At 42.3% G+C, this 21,045-nt stretch overlaps 1 protein-coding gene across 3 annotated transcripts in view; it reads right to left on the minus strand.

The window, feature by feature from the left end:
- Positions 1-20,466, minus strand: part of VAV2 (vav guanine nucleotide exchange factor 2) — a 462,307-nt gene extending 441,841 nt beyond the window's left edge. The window contains exon 1 of one of the 3 annotated variants that reach the window (XM_072632889.1): positions 19,439-20,466. In XM_072632889.1, the coding sequence (XP_072488990.1) occupies positions 19,439-19,642 (204 nt within the window). In that variant the 5' untranslated portion in view covers positions 19,643-20,466. The remainder of the gene's footprint in view (positions 1-19,438) is intronic. The other 2 variants (XM_072632887.1, XM_072632888.1) reach the window with 2 other exon arrangements.
- Positions 20,467-21,045: the final 579 nt, after the last annotated feature.

Below are 21,045 nucleotides of genomic sequence, written 5' to 3' on the forward strand. Positions count from 1 at the left end.
GACAATATAATTTCCCAGTGCTCAAGTCTGACCTTGTCACTTCCATGTACAACAACTTTCCCTTTTTCTCTCCTGCCTGTGAGGTAAAATATAAACTGCTTATCCTGAGAGAAAAGACTCTCCACAACATGGTTCTCATTTCCTTTTCCCATCCTTATTTCATACCTAACAGGGAGGCAGCTAGGTGAGACAGTGAATAGAGTGCTTGACTTAAGAGTCAGAAAGATCTGAGTTCAGTTCCCATCTTGCACCCTTACTAGCCATGTGACCCCAGGCAAGTTATTTGCCCTCTCCAAGATTTTGTTCCCTCATCTGCAAAAAGGGGAGGATGATAATGATACCGATTTCACAGGGCTACTGCAAAGATAAAATGAGATAAAACAAGTAAAGTGCATTGCAAACTTTAAAGGGCTATATAAATGACAGCTATTGTTGCATTATTACCAACTTTAATCTCTAGTCAAATTGGACTATGAGTTGTTCCCCAAATTTAACATTACATGCCCTGCCTTTGTGCTTTCACACAGGTCCCCCTCGACCTAAAATGTACTCCCCACCCACCATCTCTGCTTCCCCAAATCTTTGCCTGCCCTCAAGCTCAATGAAGCCTTCCTTTTTTTCTTACCCCCTTAATACCTGTTCCTTCTCCATCTTCTTTGTACTCTACTTGTGTACATATGTTATGCATCTAGTAGAAGGCATGGTCTTTGAGGGATGAATTTGCTTTAATGTCTCTTTGTACCCCCAGGGCAAACACAGTACCTTGCACATTAAATACTTAATAAATGTTGAATTGAATATGGCACTGGCAGTAGCCCAGTGGGGACAAGGCAGAGATCACAGATCCAAATGTCGATCCTGGGGTCCATTTTCAGATAGACACCTAATATCTATTGATTTTAAAAAGCAGAGCTATTCCTTTACACCTACACAGAGACCACAGGGGCTGAGCAGAATACTCAGATCCTTCCCCTTCTGAATTTCAATCTTACATTCTTCATCAAGAGGCTCTTTTCTGATAATACTGCATGTTATTAAACAACCCCCACAACATATGAAAGTCTTTCCCACTGCTAGGGCCATAAAGCTTTCAAGCAACATTTTAAACTATTTGAATAATGACCAGGGTTGAGTGCTCTGTGATGCCTTTATCTTCCATTTATATACTGGGGGGGTTGTTTTGTATGTGAACAAATGTTTTGTATGAACAAAACTGGGTGTTTTCTACATTGAGCTTTTTTTTAATGGTCTCTTTGAGTTGTCATAGCAAACAAGCTCCTGGCTTGTCCATAAATACAACTTGAACATCCACTTTTGGCACATCTATGTCTGAGAAGTGCTGACCTCCCATCTCTATCTCACCCACCCTCTCCTATTCCATAGCCATAATGACTGGCCAAGTCTTCAAGGTGTCTCCTACATACTAAAGAGAAACAAGTCAGCATTTATTTCCTTATCAAAGTGAAAACAAAGAAAATGTAGAAATTTAATCCACCAAAATGACCACTCAACTCTTCCAACAATTTCGGATTCTTTGCCAGCACTCTCATTTATCATTAGCACCAACCTAGAGTCAAAGTTTAGGACAGGTAGAATTATCCCCACTTTGCAACTAGGGAAAAAGAGATTCAAGGGAGAAAAGTGACTCACCTGAGGTCAACTGGGGCATCAATTAGAGCTAAAAGGGGCCTCAGTTTACAAATAAAAAAACTGAGGCTGAGAGGTCAAATAACTTGCCCAAGTCAGTCAACTAACATTTATTAAGTGCCTGCTATGTGTCAGGGGTTACCAAAAAAAAAGACAAAAAACAGTCCCTTCCCTCATGGAGCTCAGAGTTCAAGGTCACATGGCTAGTAATTACCAACACTCAGATTCAAACGCTGGATTCTGACTCTAAATCTTTCTACCACATCACACTGCCTCACAGTTAGTCAAACTAAGAGCTAAATAAGAAATCCAGGATCATCCTGTCTACCAGTCCAGTGGGCTCTCCTTTCTCCTATCTAGCCTCTGTACTTTCTCAGGCTGAGCCAAATGAAACTGTGAGCCATGTCAGACAGAGATGAATTACCCTTAGCATCTGGATGAGTTCTACATGGTAAATTTTATGGAGTAACTCATTATTAGTGTCTCAAAGTACAACATGCATAATTATTCCTCACCTAGTAGGTGTTTTCAAATTGACAGCATTAGAATATGCCCATGTGAAATAAAAGCCAGCATGATCCAAGGCTCAGAAAGCTGTGATAGGAAAAGAGCTAACACCAAGTTGGCAGGGACTAAGGTAATACAAAGTGCTTCTACTTGGATCTTGTGCTGCATCACAAACTTGTACGTCTCCTCCCCCACCAGTGAAGCTCCTTCCCTACTCCCCAGGCTCAAGTATGTGATGGCCTCCAATGTACATACTCATATCTGATTTTGATTGCCAACATGGGAAATTGTCCTAATAGAGGGAAGATGCCGCACTAGGATGCAGCACTCAGTTGTATATACTCAGACAGTATGGACTGTTAAGAAGAGCCTCCCATATTTGATTAGAAAATTTCTACTACGTAAATTGGGAAAGAATTTTTACAGCTAAGCTCGGGGATAAAGGCCTCATTTCTAGAATATATAGAGAACTGACTCATATGTATAATCATACAAGTCATTCCCCAATTGATAAATGGTCAAAGGATATGAACAGGCAATTTTCAGAGGAAGAAATTAAAGATATCTATAATCATATGAAAAAATGCTCTAAATCACTATTGATTAGAGAGATGCAAATCAAAACAACTCTGAGGTACCACATCACACCTATAAGATTGGCAAACATGACAGAACAAGAAAATGATAAATGCTGGAGACGATGTGGGAGAGTTGGAACACTAATTCATTGTTGGTGGAGCTGCCAGTGCATCCAACCATTCTGGAGAGTAATTTGGAACTATGCCCAAAGGGCTACAAAAATGTGCATACCCTTTGACCCAGCAATATTGCTACTAGGACTATATCCCCAAGAGATCATAAAAATGGGAAAGGGTCCCACATGTACAAAAATATTTATAGCAGCACTCTATGTAGTTGCCAAAAACTGGAAGTCAAGGGGATGTCCATCAATTGGGGAATGGCTGAATAAATTATGGTATATGAATGTAATGGAGTACTATTGTGCCATAAGAAATGATGAACAAGAAGACTTCAGAGAGGCCTGGAAGGACTTATATGACCTGATGCTGAGTGAAAGGAGCAGAACCAGGAGAACTTTGTGCACAGCAACGACCACAGTGTGTGAGAGTTTTTTCTGGTAGACTTGGAATTTTGTAATAACGCAAAAACTTCTTATAAAAAACAAAAAAATCCCAAAGGTGGTTCTCAAGGAAAAATGCCTTCCACACTCAGAGAAAGAAATATGGAAGTCATTCACAAAATGTAGCAGATCATGTTTGTGTATGTGTATGTGTTTGTGTATCATGTTCTGATTTGTTATACGATTTCTTTCATTTATTTTAGTCTGACTACATAGCAGGACTATAGTGAAAATATACTCAATAGGAAAGTATATGTAGAATCTATACAGAATTGTATGCAGTCGTGGGGAGGGAGGGGGGGAGTGGGGGGTAGGTGGGGGGGATAAAATCTCAATTGTATGGCAGTGATTGTTAAACATTAAAAAATAATAAAAATAAATAAATAAATAAATAAAATAAGAAAATTTCTACTACATAAGGGATTTTGGTCAAAGGACTACAGACCATTGGATAGTTTGCTTGAATCTACATACCAAGGGAAAGACAAGAGACACAACATGGAACATATTATCTCCCTCCATCTAGTCTCTGAAGGATCATTCAGATAGATTCCTTTCAGAAAAAAAAAAACAAAACATTGTTCAGATGCTTTGACCAATCCTTCAGAGGGGCTTCTGCAACAACAAGAACAACTCCTAGGAGAACAACTGTATGAATGACTTTTTAAAAATCTATTTCCTCAAAATCTAGGGGAGGTGAAAATACCTAAGAGGAAAAACCCAAGGAAATATAATAATTACTCTGAGGAAGCTTAAAATTGAAAATAAGCAGCCTAAAAAGAAAACTCTAGCCAAACAGAGTTTAATATCCAGAACAAAGGCAGGCTGTGTTGGAGCACAGAACCACATCAAATCTGGTTTTGGGGCTGACCCAAGCCAGATTCTGTTGTAGCACGCAAGAACTTTGAGTGTTCTCTTAGAGTAATTGGGTACTAATTGACAGCTTACTACCACTTCTGTTACCTACCCCTTTGAAACAGGCCAGTGAAGTAAGCAATTCTAAAATCTTATGACTACTTTAAGTGCCTAGCAGAAATAAGCAAGAGATCAAGCAAGAGGATAGGATGGTGGCCAACTTTGTAGAGATTCCTGACAACAGAAATTCTTCGGATGGCAAGAAGAGCCCACCTTCAAAGCTCCTTCAGGCAGCTGGCAATGAGACCACAAGACAAAAGCTCAACCACAGGGCTGTAACAGAAAGTCCAAAGGAAAGGTGTAGTTATGAGAGGTGCAATAGGTTTTTCAGTTTAGTTAAAAGTTGCCACTTAAAGACCACTGAAATTAAAAAAAAAAAAAATCTGGTAAGAATGGTGTGAACTGATGCAAAGTGAAGCAAGAAGAACCAAGAGACCAATTTGTACAATAACAACTTTTGTAAAGACAAATAGCTTTCAAAGACTTGAGAACTCTGATCAGCACAAAGTCCATCATGAATTCCAGAGGACCAATAATGAAGAATGTAGACAATGGGCTAATATGCAGAACGCGATTCATGCACATTTTTGGACGCGTTCAATGTGGGAATTTGTTTCAATTGACTGCATATTTGTCATGAGTTGTTTTTCTTATTTTTTCTCCCAATGTGTATTGCAGGAGGAGGGAGGGAAGGAACTGGGGGGGAAATGGGTCAAAGGATAAGATAGCCAAAAAGAAAAAGGAAAAGAAAATTTTTTAAAGTCACTGAAGCATTTTTAAAGGCAAAGAAAAGACCATAAGGCAGGGGGAGTGGGGGGAATCACAGACAAGTAGGATAGTTTTGAAAGTTATGCATTGAATTTATTATTTATTTAAAAGACAAGGGAGCTGTATATCACAGAGATATGCAATTTCATATACAATCCTCTTTTCCTGTTCTATGTATTTGGAAGTGACTACTTTATTTGGTGCTTAAGCTCAAAAAAAAAAAAAGAAAAAAATTAAACACAAAAGCAAAACAAAAAACCTCAGACCATAACTGACAATAATACTTATGGATGACTTTAGATAATATGATATCCCTAGCGTGCGCACACACACACACACACACACACACACACACACATACACACACCCTCCCAAAAAAACAAAAACAAAAACACTTCATATTTAAGGCAGAAGAACAGTCTGATTTTCAACCTTTAAAAAATACTTTAGAATCTTGCTCTTAGGTGACAGTACACTTATTTCAGTCATGCTACCAATGCTCAAAGTACATTGGTAATTCTTATTTTGAAATGGATTCCAGAGCCTGTAGAAAGTGCTCCTGAATGTTCTCAGTGTTGGCAAATCTCCACACTTTGAGGGTAGATTTGATTTTTAGAAACAGCTGAGAGCTATTCAGAGTCAAATCTAGTAAGGTGGGTAAGTCACATAGAATGGTAGGTTTAAAAAAGAGGTGCAACTATCATAAGAAAGGTTTTCTGATGTGGCATAAAAAATCTTTCAAAACTCAGCTTAACTATGAAATGTTCTTTGCATTCATCTTTGTTCTTCTCAATCCACCGTGATCTTCCCATCTTGTGAACTCTTGTAGCACTTAGTTTATAACTCTTTTGTAGAACTCACCACACTGTACTATTGTGTATTTAGAGTTCTACGGATACATGTATACATATCTCATCTGAGGGCAAAGATCACGTCTTAATCATCTTTGTATTTCCGCACCTAGAAAAAGACCTTAAACAAAGTCTTAATATTTAACAAATATTGTTGAATCAGTTTAATATACAAGTCTTGATTCCCTATGGCACTACAGAAAGAGCTCCTCTGACATTTATTACATTCATGATCTTTGGCAAATGACTTGACCTCCCTGTACCTCAGTTTCCTCATCTCTAAAATAAGGGGCCTCTAAGCCCTTCTGCAATTCTCAAACTCTGATCTTATGATCAGAGGCAAAGATTACATCTTTTTAAAAAAAAAATCCCCTCTTCACAAGCACAGGGGGGAATATAGGTGAGAAAGCAGTGGACAGAGATCCAATCCTGAAGTCAGGAAGATTCATAACCCTGAATTCCAATCTGACCTCAGACGCTTACTAGGTGTGTGACTCTAGGCAAATCACTTAACTATGTTCGCCTCAGTTTCCTCATCCATAAAAATGTGCTGGAGAAGGAAATGGCAAACCACTTCAGTATCTTTGCCAAGAAAACCCAATGGGGTCATGAAATGTGGGATATGACTGAAACAAATGAACAACAACAAATTCATAGCCAATTTGGTGAGTAGAGCGTTGGATGTGGAGTCAGGAAGATATGATGCTCAGATGCTACTTCAGATATTAACTGTGTGACCCTGGGCAAGTCACTTCACCTCTGTCTCAGTTTTCTCATTTATTTATAATAATAGCACTTCACAAGGTTATTATAAGGATCAAATGACAATATATAGAAAGTGCTTTACAAAACTTAAAGCAATATATAGATGCTAGCTATGATGAGAATGGTAACAACAGATATATGATCCTATTATGTATGAAAACTCCCCCACTTATATTGATCTCACCTCCTCCTCTTCTTGATAACCTTATTTGTGTGATTCCTGTCCATGTCTTTGTATAGTCTCCATAAAGGAGCCGCCAACATGCCAGAGACCCTTTTCTAGTTCCATTTTTATTTGGCAGACACCAGTGGGGCTCTCAGGTCTTCTAGATAAAGTCAAATCCTCTCCACATGGGGCAAGTTGAAGATGCCCCAGTATTGCTCCTCCTATTGCAAATTGGTTCAACTATTATTTATTAAGCAGTGATCCATGTACATATCTACTGCTCCATAAACACTAGTTGAATATTCTTTTTGTTGGGGAGGGAAGGAAGCAGGGAGAATCTCCATGTGGAATAGATCTGACTTTGCCCAGAAGGCCAAAACATTCAGACAGTCAAGTTGGATCAATCCGAGAAGGAGCTGATAAAATCTTAGGAAGGGGATTCAGTAGCAGCCCTAAGTCCATGAAGAAGTTGCTACAGTTCAGGGAAAGCCTTCTGGGGAAAGGGGGGTGGGGGTGGGTGAGGAACAGTGGATATAGTTTAGTCACTAGGAACCAGGACAGAGGATGTTGGGGGAGGGTGACATAGACAAGAGACTTCCTTACTGGAAAGTAAGTTCAAGAACTGCAGCCAAAAAATCAAACAAAAACCAAAATACAAACAAGTTCCTGGCAAAGCTCTCAGTTCTATCCATTTCTTAGGTCGTGTCTACACCAGCAAATCTTTGCCAAAAAGCTGGACTGTTGGGGCAAGAAAAGGGCTTTATTTGAGCCGATCCCAACAGCCTAAACTTTTGTTTCTGCTAAATACGTTTTTGTTGCTGGCAAAATAGAACACTGGGTTCTATGTACAGAAATGAGATGCACATTTGAAAGGGTGAGGGGCTAAGGAGGTAGAAAGTGAGTGCAAGAACCCTGAGAATTTTCCCAAGAGCTGTTCAAGTTGTTGCCTTCTTACAACTTAACACTTTGCAAAAGGCGAGACCTACCCAAGCCAATGTTTTTATAGTTATCCCTTCCACGTCTCAACTTTCCCCATCATGGATATACTGTATCACAGGTCGACATAAGAAGTTAAATAGGAATTTGGGGGAGAGAGGAGTTTTGTGGAAGCCACAGACAACATGTGAAGGCCAACAGATGACACAGAAAAAGTTTAGAAACTGAGAAATGCACAAAATATATGCATAGTATTGTATAATATCAACACATTTTATATGATATTAATACCATAATAATTCAAACTTTTTCTCTGATACAAAGGAAGGACCAAAAATTATACACGGATTTTCCAGATTGAGGGGGACACAGTGCCCCTATCCTTCTTGATGTGGAAGGGATAACTGTACAACAGCATGAGCATTTAGCAAACACATTAGGCACTTTTTATATGCAATACAGTTAAACACTGGGGTAAATAGAAAAATAAAGGGGACAAAGTCTAATCTCAAATAACCTATAATACAATTGACAGAGGAGGGAATAAAACATGTACACAAGATAAACATAATCTAAATTAGAATAACCCACTTAGTCCATTAATGTACTCATGTCTCCCTGAATTTTCATGGCACTGCTCTGCGGCAGTTCTCTGGTCACCCATCAGCCCATGGATCAGACCACGCCGCTGGTCAACCTTCTCTGAGCACATTCCCATTTGTCAATGTCTCTACTGAAATTCGGTACCCACAACCAAAAGTAGTGCCCTCATTAGAATGGGGTTCAGTACAATGAGACAATTACTTCCCTCATTTTGACTGGTAGACTGTTATCGATGCATACTAAGACTGATTTTTTTTTAAGCAGTCATGACACATCAGTGACTCACACCAAGCTTGTGGTCAGCTAAGACACTTAGATATTTTTCACATCAAATGCTGTTCAAGCCATATTTTTCCTCAATAGGGTTCTATCCTGATTACTTGGTTTCCTCTATAATAAGAAAGAATTATCCATCTGGTTCATAAAAATACAGTCCTCTCCTACTTCTGGGGTCCTCAAGGCCTCCCGTAATCACTGGTATCAAAAACATCCATATATCACAGCTAGAAGCTTTTTAAAGATTTCTTTCTTAATCTACCAGTCCACCAAAAATTCCCCAACCTTTCCTACAGTGAGCAGAATCAAAGAAACATATTTGACAAGGCCCAGGCACAACCTTATGATAAGATGAATGTATCGGGCTATGTACTCTTTAACTTTGTTTTACAAGAAAACTTATTGAGCCAAAAAGCACAGGAGAACTTTTCTTTGAAGAGGCATGGAACAATGAATGTGGAACAGAGTCTATGCTAGGTCTGATGGTTGCATTGGTTAGTTTTACTTTTTTTTTTCTTCTTTTTTAATAAGATATATTACTTTGGCCAAGTCAATTAATGTCTAGGTATCCATCTAAGTTACAGAGGTGCTGAGTTGCACTGGCAGTCTTTTTCCTCCCTCGGGAGTTCCCTTTACCAATGCAGTCACAGGTTCTTTGCCTATCCCTGTAAAGGAGGGCTTTCTCTGGGTGAGGAGAGGATATTGGGAAATGTAGGTGATTTTAAAATACATAGCAATAAGGAATTTATTTTTAAACAACAGAGCATTAGAGCTGGAAAGGACCCTAGACTAGACGATCTAGCCAATCGTCTCATTTTGCAAGTAAGGAAACTGAGGCCCACAAAGTTGTTACTAGCACAAGCACACAGTAAGTTTGTGACAAGTCTCCTGATGCCCAGCTCCATGTTCTGCTTTACCAATTGCCACCAGCCAGATTCCCTTTGAACCCAGCTAAATCTTGCTGGGACCCAAGAGAGGAACTTTTCTATAACTATAGCACTGAGAAGTTAAAGAATGATATCTGAAGACCTTCGGTAGCACTGCGTTAACTCAAACAGACCACTGGCATGGACCCTGCTCTCCCTTTCTCCTTTCCTTTTTCCCTTTTTCTCCCCCCTTCTCCTTTTCTCTCCCCTCTCTCTTTCTCCCTTTCTCCTCTCTTCTTTCTTTTCCCTTTTCTTCCTTTCTCTTCTCTCTCATTTTCTTCTCTTCTTTCTTTTTCTCCCCCTTTCCCTTCTCCTCTCTCTCTTCTTCCTCCTCCTCCTTCTCTCCCCCCTTCACTCTTTCTGTAGGTGTTGCCACTGAACTATTTTCATACTTCCTCAGCGAAGGTCATATTACAGTGTCTCCACCTCTGTCTCCAGCAATAGAGACCAACTTGTTTGTTCCTCTGAAGCAAATCAGTTCTCTTAAACCACACCCCATCAGGTCCCTGGCTCTCTCATGTCCGTGACAAAAAAGGTATCTCTCCAACACAAAATAAAATGAAAGCAATTTTAAAGAGAAAGAAAATACTTCGCCCAAGCCAAGCATATTAAAGATAATGAATAAATGTTTTCTTTTTCCACTCACTATCCAATGGGTTACTCAAAAACTCTATCACTTCCCAGGACTTATTCAGATACAAAGACACAAAAGACAGATAAGCCTAAGACAGATACAAAAATGGCTATGGCACAGCCCCTAGTCTTCCATGAGGTTCCAAAAAGGGATAAGGAATGTCCACAAATAACTGGATTACAAAGTAGACCATAGTGGGGACATGGCACAGTGGATAGAGTCAGAAAGACTCATCTTCCTGATTTCAAATCTGACCTCAGACACTTAATGATGTGTAACCCTGGGCAAGCCACTTAACCCTACTTGCCTCGGTTTCCTTATCTAAAAATGAGATGAAGAAAGAAATAACAAACCACTCCAGTATCTTTACCAAGAAAATCCTAAACAGCGACATGGAAAGTCAGACACAACTGAAACTACTTTAAAAAAAAAAAAAAGAGGGAGACAGTGCTATGGGGTTTCTGAAGAAGAAATGATCACTTCCAGCTTTGAGAGTAGAAGAAGATCAAAGTAGACTCCATAGAAGAGGTGGCATATGAGATGTATCCTAAAGGAAGAGTAGATAGGATTTTGATAGGTAAGGAAAGAAGGTAGGTTAGGAGAGAGGCAGACTGTTTTGGGGAAAGTAAGTGGTTAAGCAAACCATGGAGATAGCAAAGCCTGGGGTGTATTTGCAAAGCATTCAATAATCTAGTTTAGCCAGACCCTGTAAGACCAAAGTAGGGAAGCACTTTGAGATAAAGTAGAAAGGGCAGATTGAATCCACAGGATGGAAGGTGTTTGTTCCAGGGTAAGGGGCTTAAGACTTAGTTTGAGAAGACAATAGGGAGTCACAGCAGTTAAGTAGGAGACAGAAAGTGGCTACATCTCTACTGACAGCCCTTCCCTCTTCCACCTAAAAAGATAGGACAAGCTTGACAGATTTTTAAGAGTTAAGGATGCTGTGCTGAGCACCCTGATACCTCGGGATGTCAGTTGAAAGTTACCAATTTGGTAAGCAAGTTCAACTAGACTACAAGTCATAAGGCTCAACTCACTAGTGATGATTACATGTCCCGGGCACATCATGCTAGGGGTATATAAAGGCACACAGCAAAGAACTAAGGAAGATGTAGAAAGGAGGGAAGTACCAGCAGGGCAGCAAATCTCTCAACTCATTAAAGCATCAGAAAAATCTCGTTTCTATTCAAAACACTAAGGTGTGCTAATATCCATCTCCGGTGACCCTAGCTTGATCCCATCCTTCTCGGAATTCACTAGGCAAGAGTGAGAAATGAACTCTCAGGAATGGTGGGAAAATCCCTTCCTTGATGGTGATTCATAGCAAGCAGAGCTGACAAATCCGGGAACTGCCCCACAGAAGGTCATTTTCCACTAATAATCATTTGATGGTGACCTCTCATGTGTTCTTTCTACCAGTCAATACTGTAGCCTTACTCCCTACTCCAACAAAGCTGAAAACCATCTGCTTTTGTAGGAAGCCAGTTCTCTCCTAGAACTAGCTTAAACCTGATTTTTTGTTCCTGTTCAGTCATTTTTTTTTCAGTTGCATTTGGTTCTTCATAACCCCATTTGGTATTTTCTTGGCAAAAATACTAGAATGTCTAAGGGAAGATTTGAACTTGGGTTTTGGTGACTCTAAGCCCTACTGCCCCACCTAGCTGCTCTTGTCTCTATTTGTAACCCCCTAAGTATTCTGCCTCCAAAAAGAGTAGAGATTATGCCCTGAAAATATGATTTTGGATTAAACAAACCAGATGAGTTTTCATTCACTCAACAAATATTTATTTAATCACCTGTATGTAATGTGCACAGCCTAGACTAATGGAGATATCAGTTTAGATAATGGCAAAGGCTCCCAGGTAAGGAAAAAAATACAAAAACTGTTGGATACAAAAAGATAAGGATAGGGACTGAAGGCATGTGATTTCACTGGTACAGGGAATGTCCAGGAGAAGAACCTCCCTCTTCCAGTGCAGCTGTTATCTTCTCCACCTAACAGAGAGTAGCCCAGAGCACTAGGTTTAAGGGACATCCATAGGGTCACCAGCCAGTGTCAGAGGTGGGATTTGTGCCTAAGTCTCCCTGGGTTGGAAGCCAGCTTTCTTCATCTATAATGCTATGCTTCAGTTCCTAGTACACAATACCCCCATTTTAAATGCATTGTTGTTGTTCAGCTGTGTCTGACTCTTCTGTGACTTCATTTGGGGTTTTCTTGGCAGAGATACTGGAATGGTTTGCCATTGCCTTCTCTAGCTCATTTTACAAATGAGGAAACTGAGGCAAACAGGGTTAAGTGACTTGTCCAGGGTCACACAGCTGTAGGAAAATGAGTCTTCCTGACTCCAGACCCAGCACTCTATCTACTGTGCCACCTTGTAAATGCATTAGGAGGGTGCAAAAAAATAAAAATAAAAATATATCTCACGTAAGGTCCAAGGGAGAAGAACACTATTTTTGACTAGCTTCAGGCAAAACAGTTTAGAGGACATAGCACTTGATTTGGGATTTCAAGCATGGATAAGAATTTAAGAAGCAAATGAAGGAAAAGAGTGCATTCCAGGCATAAATACCCAGAAGTTAAGAGCATGAATTAAATATTTCAAAGTAGTGGGCTTAATTAGTGTTGTATACTGTCCCCTGCAATCATTCTCATCTCCCTCCCACCAGAATCTTAGACTTTCTCCCATGAAGCCAGACTCTGAGAGGGAAACTTTTACCTCATCTTGCCCTAACCCAAACCTCCATGCCAATTTTAGGCCAAAGCCACACTGTACCACCTAAGACACACCCTCCCCCTTTCTATCTCTGTTTTGTGTACTATCTGTAAGCTCCTTGAGAGCAATCACTAGCTTTCTTGACTGTATTTGTATGCCCAGAACTTATCACAGGGTCTGGCATAGTATACTCAACAAATGCTTTATCTGATAATCAGATTTGAGATAACTGGAGAACACTGATAAAAGGTGGCAGGAAACTTGAAAGGTTGCCAGCAACTTCTAGATGATGGCAGCTTTGCTCATTGAGTCCCATAGATAAAGCTTTCAAAATCGTGAGAGAACCTAGTCCTTTGGGGCCTCCAAGTCAAACAATTCATTTGCTCCTCCTTATTTATTTGCCAAATCAAAGGCCCTGAACTGGAGGTCAAGAGACCTGGGCTCTAATTCCAGTTACTACTGTGTTAATAATGGGGCAAGCCATTTCATATCCTTGGGACTCAAGTCTTCCCATCTTTCAGTGAGATGGCTTATTTAACCTCACAGGGGATACTGTGAAGATTGAAGGAGATCTCATACATGAAAGTGATCAGAAAAAACATAAAGCACATATGAATAGCAGAGGAGCACTCTGAGAATCAATTGTCAACTGACCCTCAACCTAAGCTGTTCATGGTAGCTCTCACTCCTTGCCTTTGGAATCAGTTTCCTACCAGCTATTTAATTCAATAAAATTCATTCAAGGAGAGGTATGGTGGTAGAGGCAGCTAGGTGACACAGCAGATGGAGGATCTGGTCTATAGTTAGGATGGCATGAATTCTAATCAGGTCTCAGATACTTACTAGCTCAGTGACCCTGGGCAAGTCATGTAACCTGGTTGCCTCAGTTTCCTCATCTGTCAAATGGAGATGATACTAGCAACTTCCTCCCAGGGTTGTTATGAGGATCAAATAAGATGATAATTGTTAGGCACTTAGCACAGTGCCTAGAACATAGTAAGTGCTATATAAACGTTGACTATTATTATTATTATTTAAGGGGAATTGTGAAGGGAGAATTGAAACAGTTAGCCAATTCAACAAGGTCCTAGGGGAGAGGGATTCGACTCTCTGTCTGATTTCTCTCGTATCTCTGCTCACCAGGCCAAGTGCAACACTCCAGATGTGCAACATCTCTATATGTTGTGTTCTCCCAAGAAATAGCAAGCTCCGTATAGTACAAAGGACTGAGATTAAGCCTCATTTATTTTTGTACCTCTCTAAGGGTATAGTATAGAACCTTTCACTTAGTAGATATTTAATAAATGTACTGAACTTAATGGGATAAATACATACTTATTATTGTATTGAGCTACTTCAGGCCCATCAGGTGAGATACTTTGAAATATTAACCTGAACTCCTTCAAGACAATAGTCAATATGGATTTAAGCTTGAAGAAGGGGGGAAGAATGTGTGAGGCCAGATGAAGGCTCCTCATTCACTACAAATCCTGGTTTTAAAGGTGATAAACTAGTGTAAAATGCTTATGGGAGCAATTATGAGAGGAAAACCAGTGGGAACAAAATGAGGTTGAGGCATCAAATCTCAATACTGTCAGGACAGCACACCTGGGAAACTACTGGGAAATCTAAGCAGTGATGGAGGCAGGAAACTTTCCTCTTTAATTATGAGGAAATTGGTGAGTAAGACAACTGTCTGGTGTGTACAGGCTGGCACTGGAACTCCACAGTCTGCTAACTGACAGTTATAGTTACTCACCTGTGAGGCATCTAAAGATTTCAGGGAACAGCACTGCCTGCAGACGGGGAGGATTAACTGAGAGGTATCACGTGGAAACATGAAACACCAATTTTTCCCTCCCAATTTGCAGCCCAAGAAGCTTTCAAATGAGTCAATTAAGTTGCTTTAAAAAGGAGAAAGGAGAATTACTGAAAGATACTTAGTATAGTTTCCTGAATCTTATGTTAGCACCTCTAAGTTCCACTATTATTTTTTCATTATTTATAAATACACATATGCACATAATAATGATAAGCTCTCTGAGAAAAGGAACTGTCTAAAGTTTACTGAACCAGACTGTCAAAAAGCTGGAAAAGCCCTTAAAACAAAGAATGTCTGAACTAGAGAAGAGATTGTATACTCTTACTCCACCCTCCTTCCACCCTTTTACAGATGTGAAAACAGAGGCTCAGAAAAGAAAAGGGATTTGTATAAAGTCATAAAGGGTAGCTAGGTGGTGCAGTGGATAGACTCTAGGCTTAGAATCAGAAAGATTCATCTTCCAGAGTTTAAATGTGACCCCAAACATTTTACCAGCTGTGTGATCCTGTGCAAATCACTTAGCCCTATTTTGCCTCAGTTTCCCTCATCTGTAAAATGAGGTAGAGAAGAATCATTCCAGTATCATTGATAAGAAAACTCCAAATGGGATCATGAAGAGTCAGACATGACTAAAGGGACTAAATAACGACATAAAGTCACAAGGAGTTAAAAGGAAGGGCTAGGGTTAGATCTCCCAAATCCTTTCCACTGACACTGCCCAGAGCACCTAAGGCAGTGCTCATGAAACTGAGCACATGGTAAGTGATCATTTAAGTAAATGTTTGTTGAACAAATATAGGGAGCATAGAAATTTCCTGCTTTTCATTGCTGTCCTCTGCCATGGTAGTGGACAGTTATTTATTTCTCTTCCAGTGCCTTCTTCCAGATACTGATATAAAAATCAGTAGAGTGAAGTATGGAGCAGGAGAAGGGCTCTTCTTGGCCTGCCACAGCACAGAAGTTGATTATAGAATTGTTACAATTCCTAGCTCAGCTGTACTGAGTTTCAGAAATGGAGTGAAAGTTCAAAAACCAGACTGAGCTGCCTTCTAGGAGCAGGGAAGAAGGGAAGGAGAGTAGGGAGGGCTCCATCAATTAACCAGAATGACCATTAAATTCGCCCCCAACAATGCCCAGGCGCTTTCAGGTGAGGATCTTCAAGGGGCAAAGAGTCAAGGAGAAAGCTATGGTATAACCTCTAAACAACAGCACAGCAAGGGGAGCTGACAGGCCAATCTTAATTGGGTTCCAGCAGGCATTTCCTGGCTTTGAATAAAAGGTGCCCCCAGGGGAAAATCCTGTCTTTCGGTTAAGATAAGAGAATGCCTTTCATTCTAGCATTAGAAATCATCTTTCTCCCCTCTTCCCCCTCAGGATAGAGATAATCCCTAACCTTACTTTTGCTCTTGATTGTATGACTTTGGACCAGTCCCCTTTAATTCTAGTGCCTTCTTTCAGCTGATTAGTCCCAGTTTATCCCTATAGTTTGTTCTTTGCATGTTGCCTCCCTCACTAGATTGTGAGCTCCTAGAGATCAAGGACTGTCTTTTGCCTTTCTTTGTAACCCCAACATTTAGCGCAGTGCCTGGCATGTAGAAGTAGGTGCTTAATAAATATTTACTGACTGACTGCCCTGAACTTTAGAACCTTCCTAAGATGGGCATGACCTCTATCACTCCTCCCCAGGGACTTGATAAGAAGGCTGGCAGAAAGCTGAGCTTCTTTGAGATAGATGCTGTGGCAGTACAAGGCAGTATTATTTGCTCAAGCTTCTTCAACTGAAAAGGTCAAAGTAGCAAAGGGCATTTGGAAAGATTTGGTAAATCCAGTTGCTTATGCCCATCAATAAAAAGACAGTATCAGAAATTCATTCAGCACACACTGCTTGGTAGGGGGGTGGGGAAGAATGGGGAATATGGACAGCAGGAATCAATGACTCATCTCAATTCTGAGCTTTGCATTTTCAAATGCAATCATGAATAATATTTTTTTCAGCTACTATGCAATTTGGAAGGAAAGACATTCCCCCCCTCCCAAAGCTGGCACTGCAATTAGAAAATTAGTGGAATAAGATTTGGGTACACAGGATACTGAAGGCCTCTTTGTATCCCTACCTCATTTATAAGGAAAATTAATTGACTAATTATTAACCATAATAGAAGAAAGATTTCACTGAGAGATTCAGAAGGCAGTCTCCAGAAGGTTGGGCAGATCTCATATGAAGGACTTCTACAGGGACAAGAACCACTCATGAAAGATGAGAGGAAATCTCCACATTGATGAGATAGAAATAGATGATGCCAACCAAACCGGGGTCCCTGAATTCCAGAGGTAGCAAGCACCAAAGCCAGAGAGTGTGCACATTCATGTTGCTCCACCTACCCAAGACAGATGTAAAAGATAGCTTTTTCCTTTTCCCTAGGGGGGTTGCAGAGTTGGCTTTACTGTCTTCTTAAGAAAGGTAGCACATACACAATTAAGATTTTACAAGGCAGCACTACACAATGGACAGAGAGCTGGCCTCAGGGTCAGGAAGACCTAGATTCAAGTATTCAAGTCTTACCTCTGAAACATCCTGGTTATGTTACACCGGACCATCCAGTTAACCTGTTGGTGCTCTAAATGAGAGATGTCAAGCTCGGACACTTATATTTAACAAACTAAATAAAAACACAATAGAATACAGAAAATGTTCATGTGTTTTTCTAAGTCAATGTGCTGACTGCTGGGTTAGTGAACACCATTTCTATCTGAATTTGACATCACTACTATAGACAACTCTCTCTGAAACAAGGGTTCCTGAGAAGATGCCATTCTGTACTGGGAGGGGAGATTTCCTCACTGGGACCACCTTATGCCAAGAAAAACACATCCTGTTCCTGATCAATCCAGAAAAGGCTGTCAATAGTGTTAAAGAAACATCTGGTGAAAGTCAGTTGACAATAAGAACTGAAAGGTGCCACTTTCTATGAGCAGAATTGTCTCTTTCAAGAAGCAAAAAACACAATTTTCGTCAAAAAAAGAATTTACTCCAGGACACTTAAGATGTTGCAATTGTTGTGGTTCAGTTGTGTCAGACTTCAAGACCCCATTTGGGGTTTTCTTGGCAAAGATACTGGAATGGCTTGCCAGTCCCTTCTCCAGCTCTTTTTACAGATTGAGAAAAGTGAGGAAAACAGGGTTAAGTGACCTACCCCGGGTCACCCAATAGTAAGTGTCTGAGGTTCAATTTGAATTCAGGAAAATGAATCTTTCTGACTCCAGGACTGGCATTCTATTCACCGTGCCACCTACTTGCCCCACATGTAAGGTGACTACTGTATACTGGGGCAGCTAGGTAGTACAGTGGATAGAGTGCTGGGCCAAAATCAGGAAGATCTGACTTCAAATCCAACAGAAGACACTTATTAGATGTGTGAGGCTGGGCAAGTCATTTAACCCCTATTTTCCTCAGTTCCTCATCTGTAAAATGGGGACACACTAGAGAAAGAAATGGCAAACCAGCATCTTTGCCAAGAAAACCTCATGGATTTTGTCCATAGACATAGACTCATAGACGCTGCTGAACAACAATAACTGTTTACTGGAAAGTCGTCCTTTATTATCTTGAAAAGAAAAAGAAAGGCAGAGGAGAGCAGACCAATGCCTTTAAAGAATAAATTTAACTTCCTTTGTCTCTTGACCAAAAGTCTCTCTATATTAGCAAGGCTGAAAGTAAAAAAAAAAACAAGACCCTAATAGGTGTCCCTTGCCCCGCACCTGTGGCATTTTAAACTATGACAAGGTTGTGTATCAAAACCAACAACGTTATTTCTCACTAAACACAACACCCTAGCCCTAATTTCTATGGTTCTGTAAACTTTGGCCCTTAAAAATAAACACTTTCTGCCACAGATACTTCAAACAGCTTGCCCAGCAAGGCTAGAAAATTGCCTGTTTGTTTATACAACCACTAAGTTACCAGGTAAAAAAACGACAATATTTTTAAACACTGCTACCAGAGAACTGTAATAAGGCACTCCCAGGGAATGGGGGGGGGGGGGGGGAATAGCTGGAGATAAAAGGATAGTTGTAAAGGGCCTCCACCCTTCCAGATCAATTATAAGCAGGCAGAAGATCTGTTCTTAGAATAATGGTGCCAACTTTTCCGTCACTATCCTGAAATGACTCTTCCTTAATAAAGTTCATTTGTTTAAAAAAGCAAAACCAATCCAATTCTTGAAGGCAAGGTCCATTCAGGAAGAAGGAGAGGAGGAGTTAGAGCTGAGATCCGCAAACTAGGGGTGGGGCTAAGGGAGGGCCCAGACAACTGTCAGTGACATGAAAATCCCGGTCCCTCTATTCCTTTTCTCCTTCGCTGCTCTCTAGTTTCTCTCCAATTTAGCCATGCATGGTTCAGCCGGGTCAGGGACGCTTGAGGCTAATCACCTCTTGACCTCTGAATTAGGGGAACTAGCAGGACAGCCTGAGAATTAGAAGCCCCATCTTCTATTTCTCACTCCCATTTTATGCTTATCTATGAAATGGGATAAAGGAGAAAAGGTTGGGACCCAGGAGTGGTGGGGGGAAGAAGGAAAGAGAAATCGATAATCTAAAAGTCTTTCTCTGTCGCTGAGCTGTGTGACCACAGGCAGGTCACTTAACCTCTTGGAGGCTCCATTTCCCCATCTGTAAAATGAGAGGGTGGGACTGCAAGGTCTACAAAATTCCTTTCAGGTCTAAATCTCTTTCCAATTCCACCTCCCCAGGCCCAAAGCCACTTACCTGTGACATCTGTGGCCTGAAATTGATGTCTTTGAGGTCTATAGATCCAGGTGAGAGGTTGTGTAGCAGCTGACACAAGAGCACTCCATCCCTCAGTGCCTGGGCCAGGTCGAAGACCACGGCCGAGGGCCACACTACCCTGTGGTTGGGGGGCAGGACCTTGCAGTCAATGAGCCAGCGGCCGCACTGCCGCCACTCCTCCATGGTGGCTGCGCCCGACGGGCCCACCGAAGCCAGCCGGCTCCCACTTCCTCTGACCCAGAGCCCGGAGTCGAGGGAACGCAATAGAGTCAGTGTCCGCTCCCACGGGTGCAACGCTTCAGAGTCCGGCTCTGCTCAGCTTGGGGCTCAAGACGAACCTCCTGGGCCCGGGGAAGGGAAAGTGCACATAACCCGGCTCATATCTCCTGAACTCCGGGCTGTCCCCTAAGAAAGGAGAGAGAAGGGACAGGGGATAGGGCGTAGGGGGGTAGGAGGGTAGGTGTCTGATTCTCGAACCTCTCTCTTTTCCAGGAGACTTTCTCCTACCGCAAAGTGCCTCAGCTTTTCCCCACCAGCATCCGCCCCCAGTCGATCTCCTCCGGGGCGGAGAGGCTTCAAGCCCAGGCGCTGCCTGTGGGCGAGGGGCGAGGCGATCCAGGGGAGTTCCCTGGAGGCAGCACACTTGGCAGAGCCGACCACTCTCCCTCCGCACCACCCCAGGGTCGCGTCCCCCGAGGTCTCCACGTGTGTCCAACCCCTCTGGCGCGGGAAGCTCAAGCCTCCCAGCCCTAAGCTGGGGTTAGGAAAGGGGAAGAAAAAGTGCCCAGACTCTTCGGCCCAAGCCGGGTCCTCCCTTCACACACACAAGTCTGGGGCTGGAGGGAAGGTTCAGCTGCCTGCGCCCGCTGCTGTCCGGGGCGCGCTGAGCTCCGGGACCGGCCAAGAGCGCCGCATTCTCTGCCCGCCTGGCCGGCCGAGGCGCACACAGTTGCGGCTCCGGGCGGCCCCTCGGTGCAGCGCTCCCTCTAGAAGTGTCCCCTCCAGAAGACAAAGAGTCCCGTCCTCCCTCTCCCCGTGCCCGCCCGGCAGCCCCCCGCCGCCGCCGGCTGCTGCTCCTTTGTTTGCCCGGCTGGCTCGCTCTCCCCGCGCCCCAGCGCTGGCTCCGGGGGGAAGGTGGCTCGACTTTCTTCTCCGGCTGCCCCAGACTCTGCTCCGCGCCGCTCCTCTCGCGTCCCGTGCTCAGTTCTCCCGTCCGCTCGGCTCCGCTCTGCTCCTCTCCGGCGCCGAGGTGCAGACTAACTACAGCTGGAGCGAGAGCAAGGCTACGCGTTCCCGGAGAACCGGCGCGGAAGAGAACGCGCGCCCGGCCGCCTGGAGAGAGCGCGCTCCCTTCCTCTCCTCTCACCCTCCAGCGGGCGCGCGCACGGAGCTCCTCCCTCTCTTTTCTTCACCTCCCTCCTTCTCTCCCTCCTTCTGGTCTCCGGTTTTCCTAGCAAAGAGAGAAAGTTACAAGAGGTTTGAGCCTGTGTACGACCCGTCTAGAGATGCTCTGCAAAGAAGGGAGGAGGGAGGTTGGACTGTCATGACACCTCCCCGGACCCTGCCCCTCGTCTTTCCTGGCCCCT

The sequence above is a fragment of the Notamacropus eugenii genome, chromosome 1 (assembly GCF_028372415.1).
Source record: "Notamacropus eugenii isolate mMacEug1 chromosome 1, mMacEug1.pri_v2, whole genome shotgun sequence".
Taxonomy (NCBI): domain Eukaryota; kingdom Metazoa; phylum Chordata; class Mammalia; order Diprotodontia; family Macropodidae; genus Notamacropus; species Notamacropus eugenii.